This window comes from Odontesthes bonariensis, chromosome 10, assembly GCF_027942865.1.
Source record: "Odontesthes bonariensis isolate fOdoBon6 chromosome 10, fOdoBon6.hap1, whole genome shotgun sequence".
Lineage (NCBI taxonomy): Eukaryota > Metazoa > Chordata > Actinopteri > Atheriniformes > Atherinopsidae > Odontesthes > Odontesthes bonariensis.
In genome coordinates, this window is record NC_134515.1 from 18,788,108 (window position 1) to 18,808,224 (window position 20,117).

Here is a 20,117-nt window from a genome sequence, read left to right on the forward strand (position 1 = left end):
TCTACAGCCCAGTATCTCATGTTGCCTCTAAACACTGCTCCGGGGGAAATTTTCCCTGCTGCTAGCGCTTTATTTCCATCAAAACTAATATTTGACCTATTCCATTTGTTGCCTTTACTCATGGTCTTTGGTAAGAGTGTTGCGGTTTTAAGTCAAATTCCTCACAATAAGCAGCTATTGGGTTTGAATAAACTTTGGATGAAAATAGATTTTTTATTTGTTTATTCATTCATGTATTTCGAGAATTGGGGGTGGTTGATGGTGGCACCAAAGAGAAAAGGTGAAGTTATGCTATAGAAAGAATGTTAATAGTGGTTATCATGTATAATACCACTTCAGTTGTCTTTTTAAGTTTTTGTGCCAGAGTTAGATGGTTTTCAACCTTTGTCTTGTGTTTTAGGGTAATATTAACAGTGACAGAAATGTGACAGAAACAATATACTAAACACCTCAAAGCTTCAAGCTGTGATGAATGTATAGTTGGAGGGAGGGTGCAAGGTTGGGATTTAAGTTGTTTAATTTATAAAAACGCTATGTTTCATCTATAAACATCCACTAGTACAGTTAGTAATAAATTAGCGCATACATTGAGGCAGACACAGTTCAGGAGAAAACTTGCAAACATAAAACTTTCTCCAGCAATTCTAAACTAAGCCCAGCATGTACGTGATTGCCTCTGGAAGAAGCACAGAGCCCCACTGTTGGGACAGTAACAGGTGGCTGTGAATAATCATCAGGCATAGAGCGACACCTTACAATATGGCTGGTGTTACAGGATGAGAAGGAGGTGGCTGCAGAGGAAAGAATCCAAGGGAGGCTAACAGGCAAGAGCAACCATCACACCTCAATATATTTGGCCACAGGGCTGGTAATTAACATCAACACAATGAGAGAGTGATAGCAAGTCAACACATGGCTTCGGGAAAACAAATAAAAGCTGAGTCAAGATTCTCAGCAGGTAATCAATGTGGACTGGAATGTTAACTTTATACTACTTTATCAGTAGGTGGTGTGTTGCAGCCCATGATTTCTGGCATCAGTTTCACAAATGATTTTTTTAAATTTTCCTTGTGTGTGTCATGAAAGATCTGTGAAGTCAGTTGCTGGATACAAACAATGCGGCATTTTGTCATGAGTAATGTCATCCATCAGCTAACATAAAAATTGGATTATATCAAATTCAAATGCTGAAATTATTGCACCTCATTCTTAAATCATGGACACAGAAAGAGCTTTTTTGTATTCTACAAATATTCCCCACTTAAACTTCTCAGAACTTATCAAAACCGTAAAATACTTTCCAATTGCACATTTACAGCGGCTCACTTCATATTAACCTTACAAAGACTGCAGCAGTACAAACTGCAGGTGTACTGTATTATTTCTTTTGTTCAAGTTTTTTATTGCCATATTGTTAAGATGTTATCAAATGTTGATCGAGCCATCATTAACATCATGTCTTTGATTAATTTACAGATAATAAAAATCTGTTGCTAGAAGCTAGAACCACATTTTTGTGCCAAATTTGTTAGCTTGAGATGAGGTCGAAATCAAGATGTTCTCTGACAAACGAGGAAACCTTTTGTATGAATCTGGATGCTGATTAGCCGAAGCCTGAAAAGCTTGATGCCCACAATCATCTACAAAATCAGTATGACTGACCACTTCTATAACTTGATTGAAAAATGTTCGTATTTGAGGTTTATCCATCTTTTTAATTCAACGTTGCATTTATTATTTCAGGGTTTCACACAACAAGAAAACACTCCTCTTCTGCCACCTGTGGGTGGTATTATAAAATCACAGATGAGAAATGAACACAACCCACCGGTAATATTACTTAAATGTTTTTATTCACCCCTTCCTTCATGTGTGCCATTAACAAAGATGCACCCTGTACATATAATCCTCAGACAGTGCTGGACATCATTTGTGTTGTTGAATTGTCAGAAATCAGGAGAAATGTTGACACCATCAGTTGGCCGCGCAGCTTGTTCACAATAGAGGGTGCATACAGCATAAACTTAGTGCATTTATTGCATCTGTAAGCATACATATAAATGATAGTAGTGCAATTATACCCCATCACAACTGAGGTGATACCTTGATAGTCTCAGCTAGTGCCTTGTCAATGCTCAACTTTGTATTGCATCCAGAATTTTGACGAGTGAAACAAAATAGGAAACAATAAAAAACAAACAAGCAAACCCCCCCTCCCCCCCCGCTCCCAAAAAAAACCCTGTGCTTTGGACATCAAAATTATTATCTATTCTTTCTATAAATGTTTTGCAACAAAACTTAGGCAAAGGAGATGCTGATATATTGAAGGCTGAAGGTTTTACCCAAAGAAAGTACTGTGCTCTCCGTGTTTCATTTAGAAGTTACGAGTCTCAAACCTAATCCTTCAGAAGTGAACGTGTCAGTGGAAGCAAGCTTTACAGTGGTCCTAAGCAGTGCATCATTCTAAAATAAGAGGATATTACATATAAATACATGCTTTCTGAGGCATTGGATATAGAACTGTGTATGGTGGCAAAAAACCCTCCAGTTTTCATCAGCTTTTGCATCATTTCTGTGCAATTTGATATTATTCATATACAGTATTTACAGCTAAGCCTTGATAATGCATATGTAAGTGGTTATGTAGGTCATGTTGACAAGAGAACAGCTCATTTGAGGATGATCCTAAAAAGCCCTTCTGATGCAACAGGCGTACAACGTGTCATGCACATACATTAGATTATTTACACGGGTGGTATGTCAGCTGAATTCTGCATTTGAACAAGCAGTTGTACTTATGTGAGAATTTCAGTGCTTATTGAGGTGTATTCATTTACGTGAGAACTAGAGACAGATGGTGGCTATGCAGACTGCAGTCCTGCATAATCTGCAGTTTTAACAGTGGAGACCTCTACTAACATAATGCATCAACAGAGGTCTCCCTCCACAAGCACATGCTGATTTTATCCAGTCATGTCAAAAGATGATAAAACAATCTCATTCAGAAGTAACCCTTTACGGTGCGTTGATGTAATTTGAGACCTTAATGCCTTTTTTTGGAGAGATGAAGTCTTCAGTCAGTGGTGTAGTGAAAGGTGGGTGGACATTTCTTCACTCAAAGTCTTCACATACTTCTTTAGCTACCACCACACCACCAAGTAGTAATGAAGACTTATAGATGATAATAATAACAAAAAACTAGACTATAGAGTCCTGTTCCTGACTTTGTGGTCTGTTTACTTTTAGTTTAGTGATAACATACATTATCACAGTCAGCTGTGTTTTATTAATCTGTTTTCTTGTTAAAAATCATATGATAAATCTACTTAAAGTAGATTTTTTTTCTTTGTCTTTTCCAGCCAGGTTTAAACTGAGGATCAAGACATCTTTTGTTCTTTTAATCTCTCAACAATTGCATTGTTTTATTCTCCTCCTGAACAGGGAAAATAAAGTTGTAAAAAAAAAAGAAAGATGTACTTTCCTTTGCAAATGACCAAAATCATCATCATTTTTAACAAGTTCTGAAAGCACAAAAATGATTCAGTATTACTCAGAGATCCCTTTTGTTCATTGATTTACTATTGCATTTGTTGGTAGAATTAGATTTTGATAGACAGTAAAACAGAAGGTCTACTTATACCTGATTGTCATGCGACAGAAATTTGTGACTGTGACTTAAGATTCAAATTAAGAGCTGATTCTAGCTGTTCGCATACTTTTGCCACTCATTTAAATGTAACATTTGATGATTGATTTATTTTTCTAATAAATAAACAATCAAGTACGTTGTTTTTTTTTCTTCTTTTTTTTTATCTAACTCAGTCAATTAGACTTGATCCAATTTGAAGACTTCTGTGAAATGAAAATGCGATGATGTCTTAAGGTCATGATTATGCAGAAATGTTGAGAATTCACAGCGTTTCTCTTGCAACAGTATAGCAAATTTTGATTCAGTTTTCAGTTTGATTCAGTGTTCAGTTTTTAGAGGAAAAGGCATCTTCGAAAGTTTTACTGGAAAATTGGCATTGCGAGCACTCTGACGCTATTCTTACAGTATTTCTTTTTTTAGGGTATTCACAACAATTTTCAAATATGAATTAACCTTCAGATAACAGGTTATGCTACAAAATATGTTTGTAAATGTGTATGTTCGAATAACTTTTTTGTTGATTTCTTTGGAATACAAAAGTAAAAATGGACATAAAGTGTGATCCTTGGAAATGATTGGATGTGATAAATTACATATGAAGCCAAATGGGACTTCTTGATTTGCCTTGCATTTGCGTATTATTTCTAAGGAGAAACAGAGAACCCTAACAGAATTGGTTCCAAACATCTGCAAACAATTATTGTAAATAATACTTCCCCAGCCAGCATTAATTTACATTCACAGCTCTGACAAAGATGCATATAAACTGTGTGCATGTCTGTGCTTGTTATACATGGTATTTGTGAGACTGCTACATACAGACTTGCAATCTGTTATGAGAGCAAATAAATAAATTATAGATTGTAGTTTAGATTCTTATAGTAAAAAGCTAGACACAAAGATCAATTTAAGAGTGTTTCTGCATAAGTAATAAATAAAGTAAGTAATAAAGAAAGAAGAAATTGTTATTTTGCTTGCATCTCCCATGACCGGTGACACAGGAATGACTCTGACAGTAGGAATTGTGCCTCAAGAAACATTTGGTTAAATATTTGGAACCACAGCTCACTTAAAGCTGGAGACATGGAAGACATAAAGAACTGATAATCTGCCACCCTCTGCACCTGATAGCCAACGAGTGAGACGAGCTGTATCAGAGTTGAGACCCCTGCTCTAGAAAAATATGTGTTTTACTGTCAGCTTTGCTATGCTACAGTACAGAGAACTGACAGACTAGCAGACTGGAATCTAACAGGCGTGTAACTTGAATCAGCCTGTGTGTGTTTTGGACAGCCTCCTGTCAGTGTCTGAGCACACACTGACCCATCAGGGATCTGGGCTCAATCTTAAGGTCAGAGCGAGGCGAGGGGGGGGGGGGGGGGGGGGTCAGGTGGTGAACGGTGACTGTGCTGCTTCACCGGTTGTTGTTACCAGTGTGTGCAGCTGTAGAAAGCGGCCCTGAGTTGTCAAGTGACAGTGGGAGCAGGGAGCTCTGGCCGAGGGGGCAGCAGTGAGGCGGAGGCTCCTTTGTCTGTTGCAGCCTCCTTCAGCTCCTCCCTCAGCATTTGTGTCTTCTTCTCCTCCAGCTCACCAGCCTCCTGCTCCTGCTTTCCTTGCCCCAGGTGTGGCCGGAGAAGGTGGTGGCTGGCTTTGGAGAGATGAGGGCTGCTGCTGCCCCCTGGTGGCGCCCTGGTCCCTGTGCTCTAAGACTTGACTGGTCTGTCTCCAGCTCACAGCACAAGCTGCTCCTGCAGGGGAGTAAGCGGCATTAATCAAGAGGTTATACTTGAAACCAGTAGCAAAATTGTTATTTTTTTTTAAAAAAGAAAGGAAATTGTGAGAATGAGAGAATGAGGAAAAGAAAAATGTATTCATACTCACTTATATCTGTGGTAGTGATCATTCTATCAACTCTTGAGTCTCAGAAAACTAGTTAGGACACCGCAGAAAGAGAAGATGCACTTTAATACTGGAGAAAAATGTTATGAATCAGAGGTGAGTGTTTGTGTTTGTGTAATTACCTGTTGGCTGGAGTTAGCTGAAGGTGGGGTGACCACGCTTTGGTCTAGTAAGGGGTTAACTGGGGCAGAACAGGGGAGATGTGTAGCACGCCAGTAAATTTCAAGGTACTCTGCAAGGTGATCACAAGCGTCCTCCAGTTGGTTCTCATCAAGGATTACATCAAACATCTCCTGATGACCAAAAGATAAGGTAAATAAAGTTACACCAACAAAGAAAAACTCCACTGCTTTTCATTTCTTTTTCTCAAGTATCTTCAAACAGAGTGACATACAGGTGGACACTGAGCCAGCTTGTCCCCGGCCATCATCTGGACATTGAGGTGTTTGCTTTGTGACTTCCCTCGAGACTTAATTAGCCTCTGAAGAACCTGTGAGATGAGCCAGAGACAAGCATATTCAAGCACATAAAAATAAATCCATCCATTCATCCACATTTCTATACCTGCTAAATCCTAGGGGGGGGCTGGAGCCTAAAGCAGCTGTCATTGGGCGAGAGGCAGGACAGATCGCCAGTCCTTCACAGGTAAAAATAAATCCCCATACTTAACTAAGGTTTTAACTAACATGGTTCTAAGTTATTTGATTTATTTATATAAATAATGAATATAATTTATTTTAAATTATTTAAAAAATTACTTTATTATATCGTTGTTATGGGCCAAAAAATTATTTTCTTCATGGTTACTTTGTCCAAAAAGTGATAAACAAAGAAAAACAAAAATGATCACAAAGTCAAATAGTGAAACTTAACATGTTCTGTCTGAGCAAAAGTCTAAAACAGAAAAAAAACAGGAAAAAATAATCCCCCAGGAGAAGATGGAAATATCGAATGGTTGACTTTCCCATCTTGTTATAATTATCAATCACTAATCAAAACAGTAGCCCAATAATTTCCGGTCCATAAGCAAACGGATCTTTCATCTGCTTCAGCTTTAATTGAGAAAAAAAGAACTACATGAGCAAAAACACATCTTGAATGGGCGTCTTTGTGAATTTTATGCAAGGTGTCACTCTACCTTGGGCGAGGACACTTTGACGTAGACGATGATGGGAGCCAGAGACGTTTTGAGCAGCTGTGCTGGGTGGTTGATGGTGTCTGCATCCAGGACGACCAGTTGAAGAGACTTGGCCAGCTCAAAGATCCTTTCTATCTCACTCTGAACTTCAGCTGGGAACAAACCAAACAGACAGGGAATCTTGGGGATGAGCCATTTTACACGCAGCAGTATCACCCACTTAAGTTTAGATTGGCCCAGACATTAAAGACATAGAAGCATCTATTCTTAGAACTCTGTAATCTTTATTTAGCAAGAAACGATCAAAGACAACTCTTTTCATTTCTCACCCAGACTGGAGCGAGTGTTGGATCTCTCCATTATGGCCTTCTTGTTCAGCACTGAACGCTTTGCCAGTGACAGATCAGCAGTCACCCGTGTAATAGAGATCCTGAGGAAGAAGTGTCTCATCACATCACATCCACAGCTGTTCCATTTCAAAGGACAACATGAACGTGTACACTCTCCCATCCAAAAATAAATCTTCATCATCATGTATCCTATCGACCATGAAACGTTACAGGCAGAATCCCGCAAACAGTGTAACTGGACTCTATAGAGAGCAGCACAGACAGGCAAACCTACCTGCCATCAAATCTGTGCTTTAGGAAGTCAAACAAGGCTTTCTGCATCATGTCAGTTACCTAAAAGACAGACAGTTGAGAGAGAGGTTAGACGAGACTAGTGTTACGAAAACTTACAGCCGTGCCTTGTTAGGACATATTTAGTTATGTTTCAAGTTTGTAATGTAGGGACCATACAGTATAAAAGAGAACTGAGTACACCCTTGTGCACCATCATAGATTGAATTGAAGCACTTCAACATTTATAATTGGATTATTTACTTTTATGACAAATCATATGCAAATTCTTCAGAAAGACTTTTTGGGTATTCAGAGCAGAAATAAAACTGAATAGAGCTTTGATCACATACACACAGGTTTTAAATGCTCTAATCACAGCAATAAATGTGGACTTATTAGTTTTGGATATATGGAAAACACAAAAATGACATCACAGTTTATGACAATCTTTGAAAAATGGATGGGCAAGTGATTTAGAGTCTATCAGGTCTTGTCAATGGAATTCTGTGGCAGCTCAGGCAGTTTGATGGACATTGAATAACATCATACATGGCATTTAAGACCAAAAATAGGTGTGTTTGATATGAACCATGTGAAACACAGAGGTGGGAGTGAGATGATACAAGACTGCATGAGTTCTAAGATGGTTGGAGAGATGGCATTTACAGTCATGACTGCCGGTGATTTAACCAATACAGCAAATGACAAGAGTACTCCCTGTAGAGGAAGAATCTTCCTGCATGTTGAGTATCCAGTATCACTGCCAAATTTAAGCAAAAAGTGTAAAGAAGAAAAGTGGCCCAACTAATCTGACTTGGATCCAAAAACACCCTTTGGGGTATAAGAAAAGTGACAACACAACCCCCGCGTAATAAGCAGCTGAAAAACAATAAGCTCAGAAGAATGCTGGAACATTTGTCCATACATCTGTGCAACACTGGTATTATCCATACTGAGGTGGTTTGAAAAGAAAAAAAATGCATGCGAGAAATGGAAGTTCTTAGTTTCATCAATTGTGATGAAAAAACAGCAACAATCACATGCTTCAGCTTTGGCTTCTACAATGGCTGTGGAATGAGTGCAGTTTGATGTTCCCTTCCATGTTTTTCTAATTGCTTCTTTACTGGATGTCTGCGTCTCACCTTGGTGAGTTTCACACCATAGGGCTGATTTTAAATCCATTTTCTGAGCTGAAGCTCTGCGTTACCCTTAAATCTCAGTTCAATGCCCCCAGCAGAACTTGGAACAACAGGTTTGGAAGAAATCATTTTTTACAAGGATGTAGTCACTTGATGCTATCTTGGCATTTGCACTAAGGATTGGGCTTTTTACCACTTCCCCAGTGGTTGATGCATTCATTTATTCAGTATTTTTTAATTTCAATCTGTTAGTTTCCCTCAGCTAAGATCATTTTATAAATTGACATATGAATGCAATTATTTTGAATAAGACTGAACTCTAAATAGTTGAATTATAATCAGTCGTATTGTTTTTGTTCACTTTCTTTGTATACTGTTCTAAAAAGACTTTTGTTAGGAACTGTCACTACATAAATCAACTGAATTGAAATGAATTGAAATGAAAAATCCGAATGTGTAGCTTTCAAGCAGGGCTTTTTCTTCAATTATATGTGAAGTAGATCTTTAAGGGTGACATGGGCAGAGATAGTGTGTGTTTGTGCTGTTTTCAAACATTCCTGGAAAAATGAATAGCGTTTGATTAGAGGGATGAGGCACACAGCTCATCCACAATGTTATAGAAAGATGGAGTAACAGTGTGAGTGGGGGCAGAACAGGAGAACGAAGAGGCAGTGTTGAGGAACACCAGGGCACGGCTGTTTTTAACATGTACGAGAGAAACAAAAAAGAGAGAAAGGGGAATGCGAGGGAAAGAGAGATGGAGGCAAGATGGTGATCACCACTGGAGCATCCCCAAAGCACATCACCAGAGCGATGCATAAATATTTCACACACACATTACAAACAGCTTGGCACACTGCCTGTGCAGTCACAGAGACGAGAGCAGAGAGAAAAGCTGAAGCACAAACAAACGCTGTGCAATTACATGCCTCAAATTTCTACATATTCCACCACACACTCATTCAAAGTTGAAGCAATCTGCAGTGGCTGCAGTGCATTTTCATATATCTCATTCACGGTATATGTGTGTGCGCGGAAGGATAGGAGAATACTGCGCACATTAGCTGATATGAAGTGGCATACAGGCTTTTCTGTCTCACTCATCTGGATCTAAGATGCTCTTGTTTGTGCAATAGTTTCAGATAAATGCGAATGCAGTGTTTACTGTGAGTGTTAATGGGGTAATGGAGGCAAACCACAGAAATCCTAATGGATCAGAAAATACAGTCTAGATTTAACCGGAAGCAACAAAGGTAGTCCAGAGAAGAATATCCCAGAGACTACACTCAAACAAACACATGGAAATATGTTTAATCCATGGGTACGATATATACTGATGCTTTACTGATTGATTTACTCATCGACCATATTTCAATTATTCAAATGAAATTGTATCAAATGTTGTGCCAAAGTTTATCAAAATCTTTCCATTTCACAATTAATGCAGCATTATTTGATGTGAAAAATAGTAAATTTTCTTTCAAATTAAAAAAAGATCTACAGTTTCCCTAAATAACAGCTCTGTAGTTTTCACTGTGGATGCTCCCACCAGTAATGGTGAACTGTATCAAAGGGTCTTACGGACCACTAAAAGCATTTTACAGTACAAGTATCCATTTACATACATTCCTACAATGCCTCTTTATACTTTATTTCTTTATACTGTGCAGCTTCAGCTAGAGCTCAGTATCTCAGTCACAGTCATTTGTTTTGTAAGGTTAGGACTCTACATGGTCACTGTACTGTTCAAAGTGACAGAAACAAGGAAAAAGGTTTTGTCTCACATTCACTGAACATAAATAGTATGTATGTGAACAATATTTTGGCACAAATGGAACGCCATCATTTTGCACGCTAATGTTTGTCAACTGAATTGAGTATTAAAGGTTAGAATTTGCAGACTGAAAAATCCCTTGAGGCAAATCTTGATTTCTTGTTTAAAGGATGTGGGATATATAGAGAGAAGTTACTTGAATTAGGCTTTTCTGCTTTTGTTTATCTATATATCTACAATATTAGTGTGTGCACTAAGAAACAAACTACAGAAAAGAGACAGTCAGATACCTTAAATCTGTTTAGCTCCTTGGTCAATCAAGCAGGCTGTTGTAGATTGCAAATTTTTCACCATGATAGAAGTTTGTTTCAGATATGGGTGAAGCTAAGAGCTAAGAATCCATAGTAGGAGATGACACAGAGTTAACTTTAGTGCTAACTCCACAAAGACAAGAAGAAGCGATCAGGACCCTTTATCTTGCATGCACAGAGTTTACAACAAAGACTGGACCTGAACTGAGCACAGGACCATCCCCAGACCCCTTTTTTTTTTGCAAACTAACTGTCCTCCTTTTTTTTATAGGACATACACTAACATTGAAGTTTACCAGGGCTGGACACACAGACATTCCACTCTGCATGGTCTCATGTTCACCGTTCTATTTCACATGCTGGTTAACATGCTTAAGCAGACAAAGAGCCCAGAGATCTCCAGTTAGCATGTGGGCATCCATTGTTGTAGCCTCTCTGGAAAACATATAACTTTCCGAGCACATGATCACGGCCGCATTTTGTCTCATGGTTCCTCCCTCTTCTTCCTTACACATGCACACAGACTAATGGTCTGCTTCCCATTGCTTGTTTATTTTGTACACAGTGCCAGGTTCGATAATAGCATTTATTGATGAAAGTGCCATCGATTTAATCATTGTGCCAACTTTAATGTATCCTATTGCACTATTTTAGGAGAGAAGTTATTTGTGGTTATTGTGTACGGTCACTGTGATAACTGCTGGTTGCAAAGGCCAGTGTTCGGATTCTTAGCCTTCAATTCGTATCTGTCCCAGATTGGCATGTACAGACCAACATATTTTGGGACTGATACTGGGTTTTAGTAATTAGCTTCTGACTTTTGTCAGCAGTGCGTCTTAGGTTTCATTAGTTTCAATGATAATTTTACTGAATACTAATAACTGTCCTTGGACACACTAATATTTGTTAATTATTTAGCCATTTCCTGCTCGATCCCCAAAAACACGGTACATTCAACATTGCTGTCAGCAAATCAGTATCCTTTCACAAATAAAATATGGTCGCAACTCTGTCTTCTCTACATGAGTTGTGACACTGAAAAATGGCCAAATAAAGTATTTTCCAGAACACTATGATGGCAAAGTGAAGCTGACCTTTGTCCTTGAATCCATGATCATTATGATGAAATAAAGAATAGATGAATAACCCCCATAAAAGGAATATTAGGGTGAGGACATAGATATCTTGATTGTAAGTCAATTAAAAAACTGCTCTAATTTTCAAAGACATTGGTAACATTCCAGAAAAATTCCATCTTCAAACATTTGATTCATCAACTAAATCAAAGAAATTCACAGGTTGAGTTTTTTCATGCTTGACTACCTGCTTAAAACCTCAGAATTGATTTCTGCACATGCTCCACATCTGACAACATCCAGACAAATTGACATGAAACAAGACATGAACGAGAAACCAGAACCACACTGGACTAGCTGCAGAGCAGTACTGATGATTGGTTCACCTCATAGCCTTTCAGTGAAGGGCCCACCAGCACCACCGGCCTCATGGAGGGAACCACGTCATAAGGAGGAACGTGTTCAGTCTGCACAGGCCACAAATACAGACAGACAGTAGGAACTGAGAGAATGCAGATAAGTTTAAGTAAATGCAATAACAAATACTATAACCCAGTTCAGTAAACATATAAGTGCTCACTATCAGTATTCAAACAATACAAATGCACTGCAGGGCTCATAGTTTGGTAGAATACTTGGCTGTAGTCATATAATTTAAAGTGGGACCCAGAGAGAAATGAAAACATACCTGTTTCTGCTTCTGTTTGGCTTTTAGAATAAACAGAATTAAGATTAAACAAGAAAGATACGAAGGCTGTATGATTATAAATCGTGAGTTTTTAAAACAAACTACAATTCAATTTAAATAAAAAAACATTCAGGACAAGAATTTGTGTTCAGGCCATGCTGGGTTTAGGAAACGTACATTTACACTTCGCAACCTTCAGTTATAAAGTAAGTTTCCAAACACAAATACCCACTAAATGGAGCATTTAAGGCCAGGAATAGTCCCAACTGTCTACACAAAAGTGACCTTGTGATATCATGCAAATCCAGCAGATAGAGAAAGCAGCAGGACTCCTTCAGTCCTACTTACCTGCAGATGGAGGGGTGGATCTCCAGCCTCCGGATGACGCGTTCCCTCCTTTCCTGTGGAGCAACATAATGCAAAGCTTCATTATGCGTGAATCCCCAATGGAGGAAAGTTGGAGAGAAGGACCTTCAAAATAGTGCAACACATGAGCAAGAACTACATGTCTAAAATAAGTTTCCATAGAGTTTGCTATAGAAAAAACCAGTGGAATCAGTGCAATGAAAGACATAAAAACGAGACAACTCCAGAGGAGTGATAACAAAGACGTATTTCATCTCTGACCTTGCTGCTGCTTTCTGCTCCTGTTTTATCCTCATGGCCTCCAGTTTTACTGGGCTCGGGATGAAAGTGATGTCAGCCCCTTCCTTCACCAGCCGACCAATCCACCAGTCATTGTTATATTTCTGCATAACAGTGAAACAAATCTTTTTCTGACTCAGGAGTTATGCTTCAAAATGAGTTCACACTCATTAAGTTTGATAAATATTTATTGATATGTCTTCATATTTATTGTTAATACTGTTGAATTGTTACCTAAAGTATTCATCTTTATCTCTGCTGAATCCTGCTCACCTCTTTTATGTGCAGAAAGTCTTTGGTTTCAAAGTTAATAGCGGCACCTTGGACTGGACAATCGTCATCAAGGGCCCCACAATAACTTACATTGGTTTTCACTGTAAATGCTACTGGTTTAGACTGTTAGAAGACAAAGACAGTGAAAAATGTAAATGACATGTGAGAATTTTCATGATAATTTTACAACCATAGACCTACAAGCTAGGTTAAACCTAACTGGTGCTTTGGATTGCCAGTTTCATGTGTCACTGCTTCTCAGGGACAAAAGGGGATTTTAAAGACCGACATTAACCTTTGACTTCTGTCGCTCTTACCTTGGCTCTCTCCAGCTGTAGCTGAGCCTGGCGCTCGGCTTCACGCCGAGACGCCTCCTGGTCCTCCTCCAGGGACAGGTCGGAATCAGAGGGTCGACTAGTGTAGGAATCGGCTGAACCCTGAAAGAAAGGGGAGAGAAGAGAGAAGGAAAAGACATAAATAACCCTTACAGCTTAGGCAGAGAGAAGATAAATCCACCACAATACAGAACCTCGTAGCAGCTGTTCTGAATTATCTAAGATAACCGTCTACGTATGACAAGTAGTGAAGTTGCTGCTGCAAACATATCCTTTAGTTCTCCCTCTGCATAAACCATGTATTTCCTGTTGTTCACCTGTCTCTGCCCCTGCCTGTCTTGTCCTGCAGCTTTCCAAAGCAGCTCTCTCTGGGGAACATATGCATCAGTACTGCAACACTAACAACCAGCGGTACCTTGTTGTTTGTTTAGACACTCAGCCAGAGACACCACATGACGGCAGAAGTCCAGTCTGCAACCAAACACTATGGAGCTGAGTATAATGAGAATAAGAAAGATTGCAACAATATTCCACTTTTTATCCATTTTCTAAACTTCAGATTGGTCTGCACAGCTTGTTCAACCCAGGCTGATCATTGTGTGAAGTTTGTTTTATTTTTGTAAATGAGAAAAATATTATCAGCACAACACTTAAATGTCAGTCTTTAGATAACCATTTTCTGAACAATACACATACGAAAACATACATTTTTTTGGATAATGGACACAATACAACCTCACATACATACATTAAAAACCATCCATTTTTTTTTTACTCTGTTCTCTGGATGCTCTCTGGATGAACAGAATTAAATAAAACCCACAAAGCTCTTATAGATTCCACACTTGCCTTCTCACTTTATCCCTTTTTTGATGGCTGCAAACTGGTGTGTGAAAGTGGAGGACTCCTTAAATACCAGACAGGAGCAACCACATAAGAAAGCCAAATATAGCCTAAATTGACATAATGCTTCTTTTAATCCCTTTTCTCCTCCCCACCAGCTCCATACTGTCTTTGCTTTCCAATGTCCCCAAAAAAAAACTGTTTCAGCTGAATCCAGAGCAGATATTGCAGGCATCATTTGAATATCAAAGCCTGCCAGAGGTGGCACAGAGTCTACCAGCAGAGAAAACAAAACCTAATTAAAGCATATAATGTTTTTGCAGATGGATAATGAGGAGCCTCATTAGCAGACATTAACTTTACATCGTTGTCCCCTATACTGACCGCAATCATTGAATGACAATCTTTTCTTTTGTTTTGACTTGATGAAAGACTATTTGAAGTAACAGTCCTTGTGTCTTTGTCGTGGTCCATGGTAAGATTCCATGGATTCCAGGTAAGTGTCAACCAGAAAAAGAGTCTCAAAGTAGCCTCAACAGCTCACACGATTGTGCCAGTAAGCATCATAGACTGTGAGATGACTGTTGTATAGATAATCCAAGTAATAACTTGATAAGTAGAATATCATCGATCAGCAGTTGCAGACAGGCCAGCCATCATTATTACTGATATTACATCCCACTGTGACCATTTCATTTCCTGCTGTATAATTTAGAAGAGCACATATTTAAGTGACTATACTGTATCTTATTAAAAATATGGGGAAATAAATGGTTCTTAGCTATTTCTACCACTTGGTTTAGATATGTGATGCTAAAAGTGAGCGTATATTATGCCATTACTTTTTCAAATTTAGATTCCTTTACCATGAAGTGATATGTCAACCATTTGTACCGTTTTATTTAATGAAACGGTATAGATCATTATCATTAGCTTTAGTGAAACGAAGATTCCATTCCCCCTGTGACCCTGAATTGGATTAAGCATGTATAGAAAAAAGATGGATAGATGAATGTATGGATGTGTCAGGTTGAGGGTGTGGAAGGGTGGACACGGATGCGGACTTTCAAAAAAAAAAAAAAAAAAAAAAAAAAAAAAAAAAAAAAAAGTGTAACGGGTTTATTCACAAAAACAAAGTAAAAACAAAAAGCGCGGCAGAGCCGGATTCAAAATACTTGGAAAAACAAAACAAAATTACTTGACATGGCAAGGATAATAAATACTTAACTTAGTCGTGGCAACGTGGCATGAGAACTAACAGCAACAACAACAAAGATCCGGCAAAACTGAAAGGGGAGGCAGGAAACTAAATAGGGAGTGAGAGTGATTGGGGAGTGAGTGCAGCTGAGGGAAAAAACACAGGTGAAGTGAGTGAACTAATAAACAGAGTGCAGGGAAACTAAAGCATGACAAAAAGACCTAAACCTGGACTGAAAAACAAACATAACCTAAACATGAAAACTAAAAACAAGAGTCTCTGGGCGTGACAGAGCCCCCCCCTCAAGGGGTGGATCCCAGACAACCCCTAAGAAATCCGAGGGTGGGAGGGAGGGGCTCGAAGCCGGTCAGGCCGGGGACCAGAAACGGGTGTGTGGTACCGGCTTCGGGCAGCAGGAGGCAGTGGTCTGGCGGACGCCCAGACCGCAGACGGCATAGCAGGAACAGGCGGTGATCCGGCGGACGCCCGGACCCCCGATGACGTGGCAGCAGGCGGTGGTCTGGTTGGCACCCAGACTTCCGTCGGCGTGGCGGGAGGAGGAGCCGGGGACCGTCCCACGGTCGGACGGACCTCCGACGGGGGGGGAGCCCCCCCTTCAAGGGATGGATCCCAGACATCCCCAAAGTCTGGGGGTGGGAGGGAGGGGCTCGGACCGGTGAGTCCATGGGCCCCATGGGCTCTGAGGCCTTGTGGGGGGCTGCCGCCTCGTGGTCAGGCCCTGTGGCCTCTTGGTCAGGCTCTGGGACGGCTGGGGCAGGGGCCAGCTCTGGGACGGCTGGGGCTGGGGCCAGCTCTGGGACGGCTGGGGCCGGGGCCAGCTCTGGGACGGCTGGGGCCCTGGTGACTGTGGCTGAGGAAAAGCTGTACAGCATGGTTACCTGGTGTGGCTCCAAGCCGAAAATGTCCTGGGTTGCTGAGCGCTGCACGCTCATGACCTCCGCCCAGATGTCTGCCACATCCTTCAAGTGCTGGAGGACCTGTTTTTTTAAAAAGAAGTCCACCAGGTCATCAGCCACGTTCAGTTGTTGCCAGGCGGTGTCGTCCCGTGCCAAGCAGCACCAGAACTTCTCGTCCGCCGCGTCCATTTCTGGCCAGATCTTTCTGTCAGGTTGAGGGTGTGGAAGGGTGGACACGGATGCGGACTTTCAAAAAAAGGTAACGGGTTTATTCACAAAAACAAAGTAAAAACAAAAAGCGCGGCAGAGCCGGATTCAAAATACTTGATAAATACTTGGAAAAACAAAACAAAACAAAACAAAATTACTTGACATGGAATAAATACTTAACTTAGTCGTGGCAACGTGGCATGAGAACTAACAGCAACAACAACAAAGATCCGGCAAAACTGAAAGGGGAGGCAGGAAACTAAATAGGGAGTGAGAGTGATTGGGGAGTGAGTGCAGCTGAGGGAAAAAACACAGGTGAATTGAATGAACTAATAAACAGAGTGCAGGGAAACTAAAGCATGACAAAAAACCTAAACCTGGACTGAAAAACAAACATAACCTAAACATGAAAACTAAAAACAAGAGTCTCTGGGCGTGACAGGATGTTGAATGGGACAGAATAAAAATCTGGAAGGTCTCAAATGAGCTAAATGTCTGTCAACTTAGAAGTAACCAAAGGCATCAGTTCACAGTCAGGTGCTATTATCAGAAATACCAGACTTAAGCCCACTAAATTTCTGTAAGGTAATTCACTATACTGGAGACAGCAATTGTAGCCTTCAGCACTCACATTAAACTAGTAAAAGTAAAAGGGGGAAAACAAGCTACGGTGTCAGCATAGTAATGATATTGGCCACAGAGTGTTCAGTGCAGACTGACTCTAAAATAACACCTCACCATACACCACACAATACTTGGATCAATAGAAGAATCTAATATAATCCCAGAAACAAGAGCCTGGATGCTAGAACAGCACTAATGTGTCTGGCAAACTTACAGCCCATTGAGTTTTTCTGACTGTCCGACTTTTATAACAACAGACTCACACTCAAAATGCCGTTGTCTTCCTCAGTTAAAGAAATCAAGATATAAGATGGTAATGAGAAATCTCTCACATGCTGGAAGTCCCATTAGAGACTGAAACATGATATAACAACAATGATACAGTTGTAGATTTTCACCAGCAGAGGGGAGCCCTTCCACATCACAGAGAACTTGCCGCTTATACTTAACCTAAGTATTTGAGTTAGACTGTTCAAAATCAACGAGTGTGAAGCAGTTATATGCTGCATGTGTTTACGGGTAATTATCTATTTGAATGTCATTGTATATTCGTAAATTTTGTCAAAATTTTTCATTGATTGTAGTCTTTGAATATTTAAGATTTTGAAATAAACTGAACCCAGTTGCTGTTGCACAGCTACAGTAACATCATGAAAATCATAAAAAAAACAAAAAAAAAAACAAAGCAAACAGAACAACAGGTATGGGCTTGGTGGCAATAAATGTGAATGGTTCATAGTGAAAAAAGAGCAAGGACCCTGGGCACAGATCCATAAACATGAAATAAAACATAAATTTACAATGACAAGACCAGAACACATTCACAAAAGGCAAAATATCAAAGCGACAAAACAATGAAGAGATACAAAATTGGGGATGTAAAATACAAAGTCCTCAAATTGAAACAAAACAATCAAATTTGATGCAAACTGAACATTGTTTGACCAAATGGCCAAAAAAGAGAAACAAAATGATTTAAGGATGGAACCAAGTAAGATACAAAATGACCCAAATTATACAGAAACAACCAAAAAAAGTCACAGAGTCACCAAAGTATGATTCAAAATAGGCACAAACAAAAAAAGATTGTAAAAATAAGGTTGAATAAGATACAGAGTAACCACAGAAAGGCACAAAGTTCTACATAAATGATCAAATGAGATGCAAAACAAGCATAAAGAAACAGCTAAAGGTGTAAAAGATTTGCACGAAGCACAGCTGGAAACTTTAAATAATCACAAATGATATCAGTATTTTTTGTTGTTGTTCAGCGTTTCTTTCAGTCTGGATGTCTTGGTCCTCGTTTGGACATTTGCAGGCTGTTGACACATCTGCACCCGGGGGCATGGATGTTCATTTATAACATATCCATAAACAGAGAATACGATTCTTAGACAAATTAATGTTTAGAATTCATGATATTCAACAGATGGGTGATCCAATGGGCAACTAACTCAATGCAGAGCTGCTATGTAACCTGGTCAGGGTTGAACTAAATAGGCAAACTGCATGTGTACAGTACAGTATGTCCAAAGAAGGAGGAGGAAGAAGGAGGAAGGGAAGGGAAGACAAGTGGAGAGATGCTGGTAAAGTGAGTGAACCAGAATAGACTTCTGCTGAAACAACAGCGAGGAGGAGGCGAGGGTGGGCACAAAGAAGATGTCTCAGAGCAGACAGATAGGGGATTCATAGATGAAGAGGCTGAGTTTGCATGCAGAGCGATTATAAAAAAAGAGGCAGCATCAACAGCATACCTTGTTACAGATGAGTCCTGTAGCACTCGAGTCGGAGGCAGACATGATCCTGCTGCCAGTACTCTCTTCCCCCCATGGCACAGAAACAGCGGAACCCTCCTCCCCTCAGCCCGTAGTTACAGAGGGTAGAGAGAGAGGGAGGCGCGCTCAGCCTAAGTGCTTCACAGCCATTGCTGCGCTACCTCAACAGTCATTTCCTATACAAAATTGATGCCCTGACTGCAGTACTGTTGTGTACACGCCCGCATACTGGTGGTGTATGGTGGATTTCTTTTGCTTCCAGCCAGCCCTCGTGTAAAAAAAGGAGCTTTCCTCTGCTGGTCTCCTCTTCCTCCCCTCTACTCTCTTCTGAGTTGCAGAACCATGCCACAGATCTCGCATCAGCATAACAACACTGTAAGGTTTTTCATTCCCCTCTCATGTCAGTTTCAGCTTTAATAGATCCTGTAACAGTTCCATAAAATCAATTGGTTGTTGTGTTTGCACTCTCACTGAGTAATATTTTTCAGTGGAAATCAAAAGAACTTCCATAAATAAAACAGAACAAAGACTGAGCATGCATACCAAATGAGGCCAATATTACAAGGATCAAACAAGGAAAACGTTGGAAAAGACTGAAAACATGTAGCATGAACATAGTAGAAATAGTGTCACAACCCATAGTTAGGAGTTGTGAGATAGCAACACATCTCTAATCCTGTGGGGCTTTTTGTAGGGCAGCATCCATGTTACAGGCCAGATATTACAACCTATGAAAGGTAAAATGTGTAACCCTGATAATACTTATATCAACTGTATCCCTACCATGTATGTAAACTCCTGCTCCTAAACATTTGTGAGTGAAAGTGAAATAGAAAAGTTAGGAATTGTTAGTTAGAGCTTACTCAAAAAGTTAAAATGTGAAAGATGTGAAAACTATTGTGCAGAATGGATCTCAAACTCAGCTCCCAGAAGAGGACAAGTGGACTAACGTCTTCAATCACCCTTATCCCTAACCCTTACAAGAAATGAAAGGCCAGAT

General features: G+C 39.9%; 1 protein-coding gene across 1 annotated transcript; it reads right to left on the bottom strand.

The window, feature by feature from the left end:
* Positions 1-1,834: 1,834 nt before the first annotated feature.
* cacnb3b (calcium channel, voltage-dependent, beta 3b) lies at positions 1,835-19,525 on the bottom strand. Its single transcript, XM_075476680.1, has 14 exons — positions 19,097-19,525; positions 13,533-13,652; positions 13,216-13,338; positions 12,925-13,046; positions 12,646-12,698; positions 12,298-12,317; positions 11,996-12,076; positions 7,311-7,369; positions 7,016-7,116; positions 6,687-6,838; positions 5,943-6,038; positions 5,671-5,841; positions 5,531-5,578; positions 1,835-5,397 (listed from the first exon to the last, which is right to left on the bottom strand). The coding sequence occupies exons 1-13, from the start codon at positions 19,139-19,141 to the stop codon at positions 5,549-5,551; spliced, it is 1,173 nt and encodes a 390-aa protein (XP_075332795.1). The 5' UTR covers positions 19,142-19,525; the 3' UTR covers positions 1,835-5,397; positions 5,531-5,548.
* Positions 19,526-20,117: the final 592 nt, after the last annotated feature.

Excerpts from the sequence above, each read along its gene's own strand:
- cacnb3b (XM_075476680.1), bottom strand. The coding sequence starts at position 19,141 with ATGTCTGCCTCCGACTCGAGTGCTACAGGACTCATCTGTAACAAG. Across the intron at positions 13,339-13,532 it reads TACAGCTGGAGAGAGCCAAG|TCTAAACCAGTAGCATTTAC; the intron begins GTAAGAGCGACA and ends GTCTTCTAACAG. Across the intron at positions 6,839-7,015 it reads CAACACTCGCTCCAGTCTGG|CTGAAGTTCAGAGTGAGATA; the intron begins GTGAGAAATGAA and ends GTTTGTTCCCAG.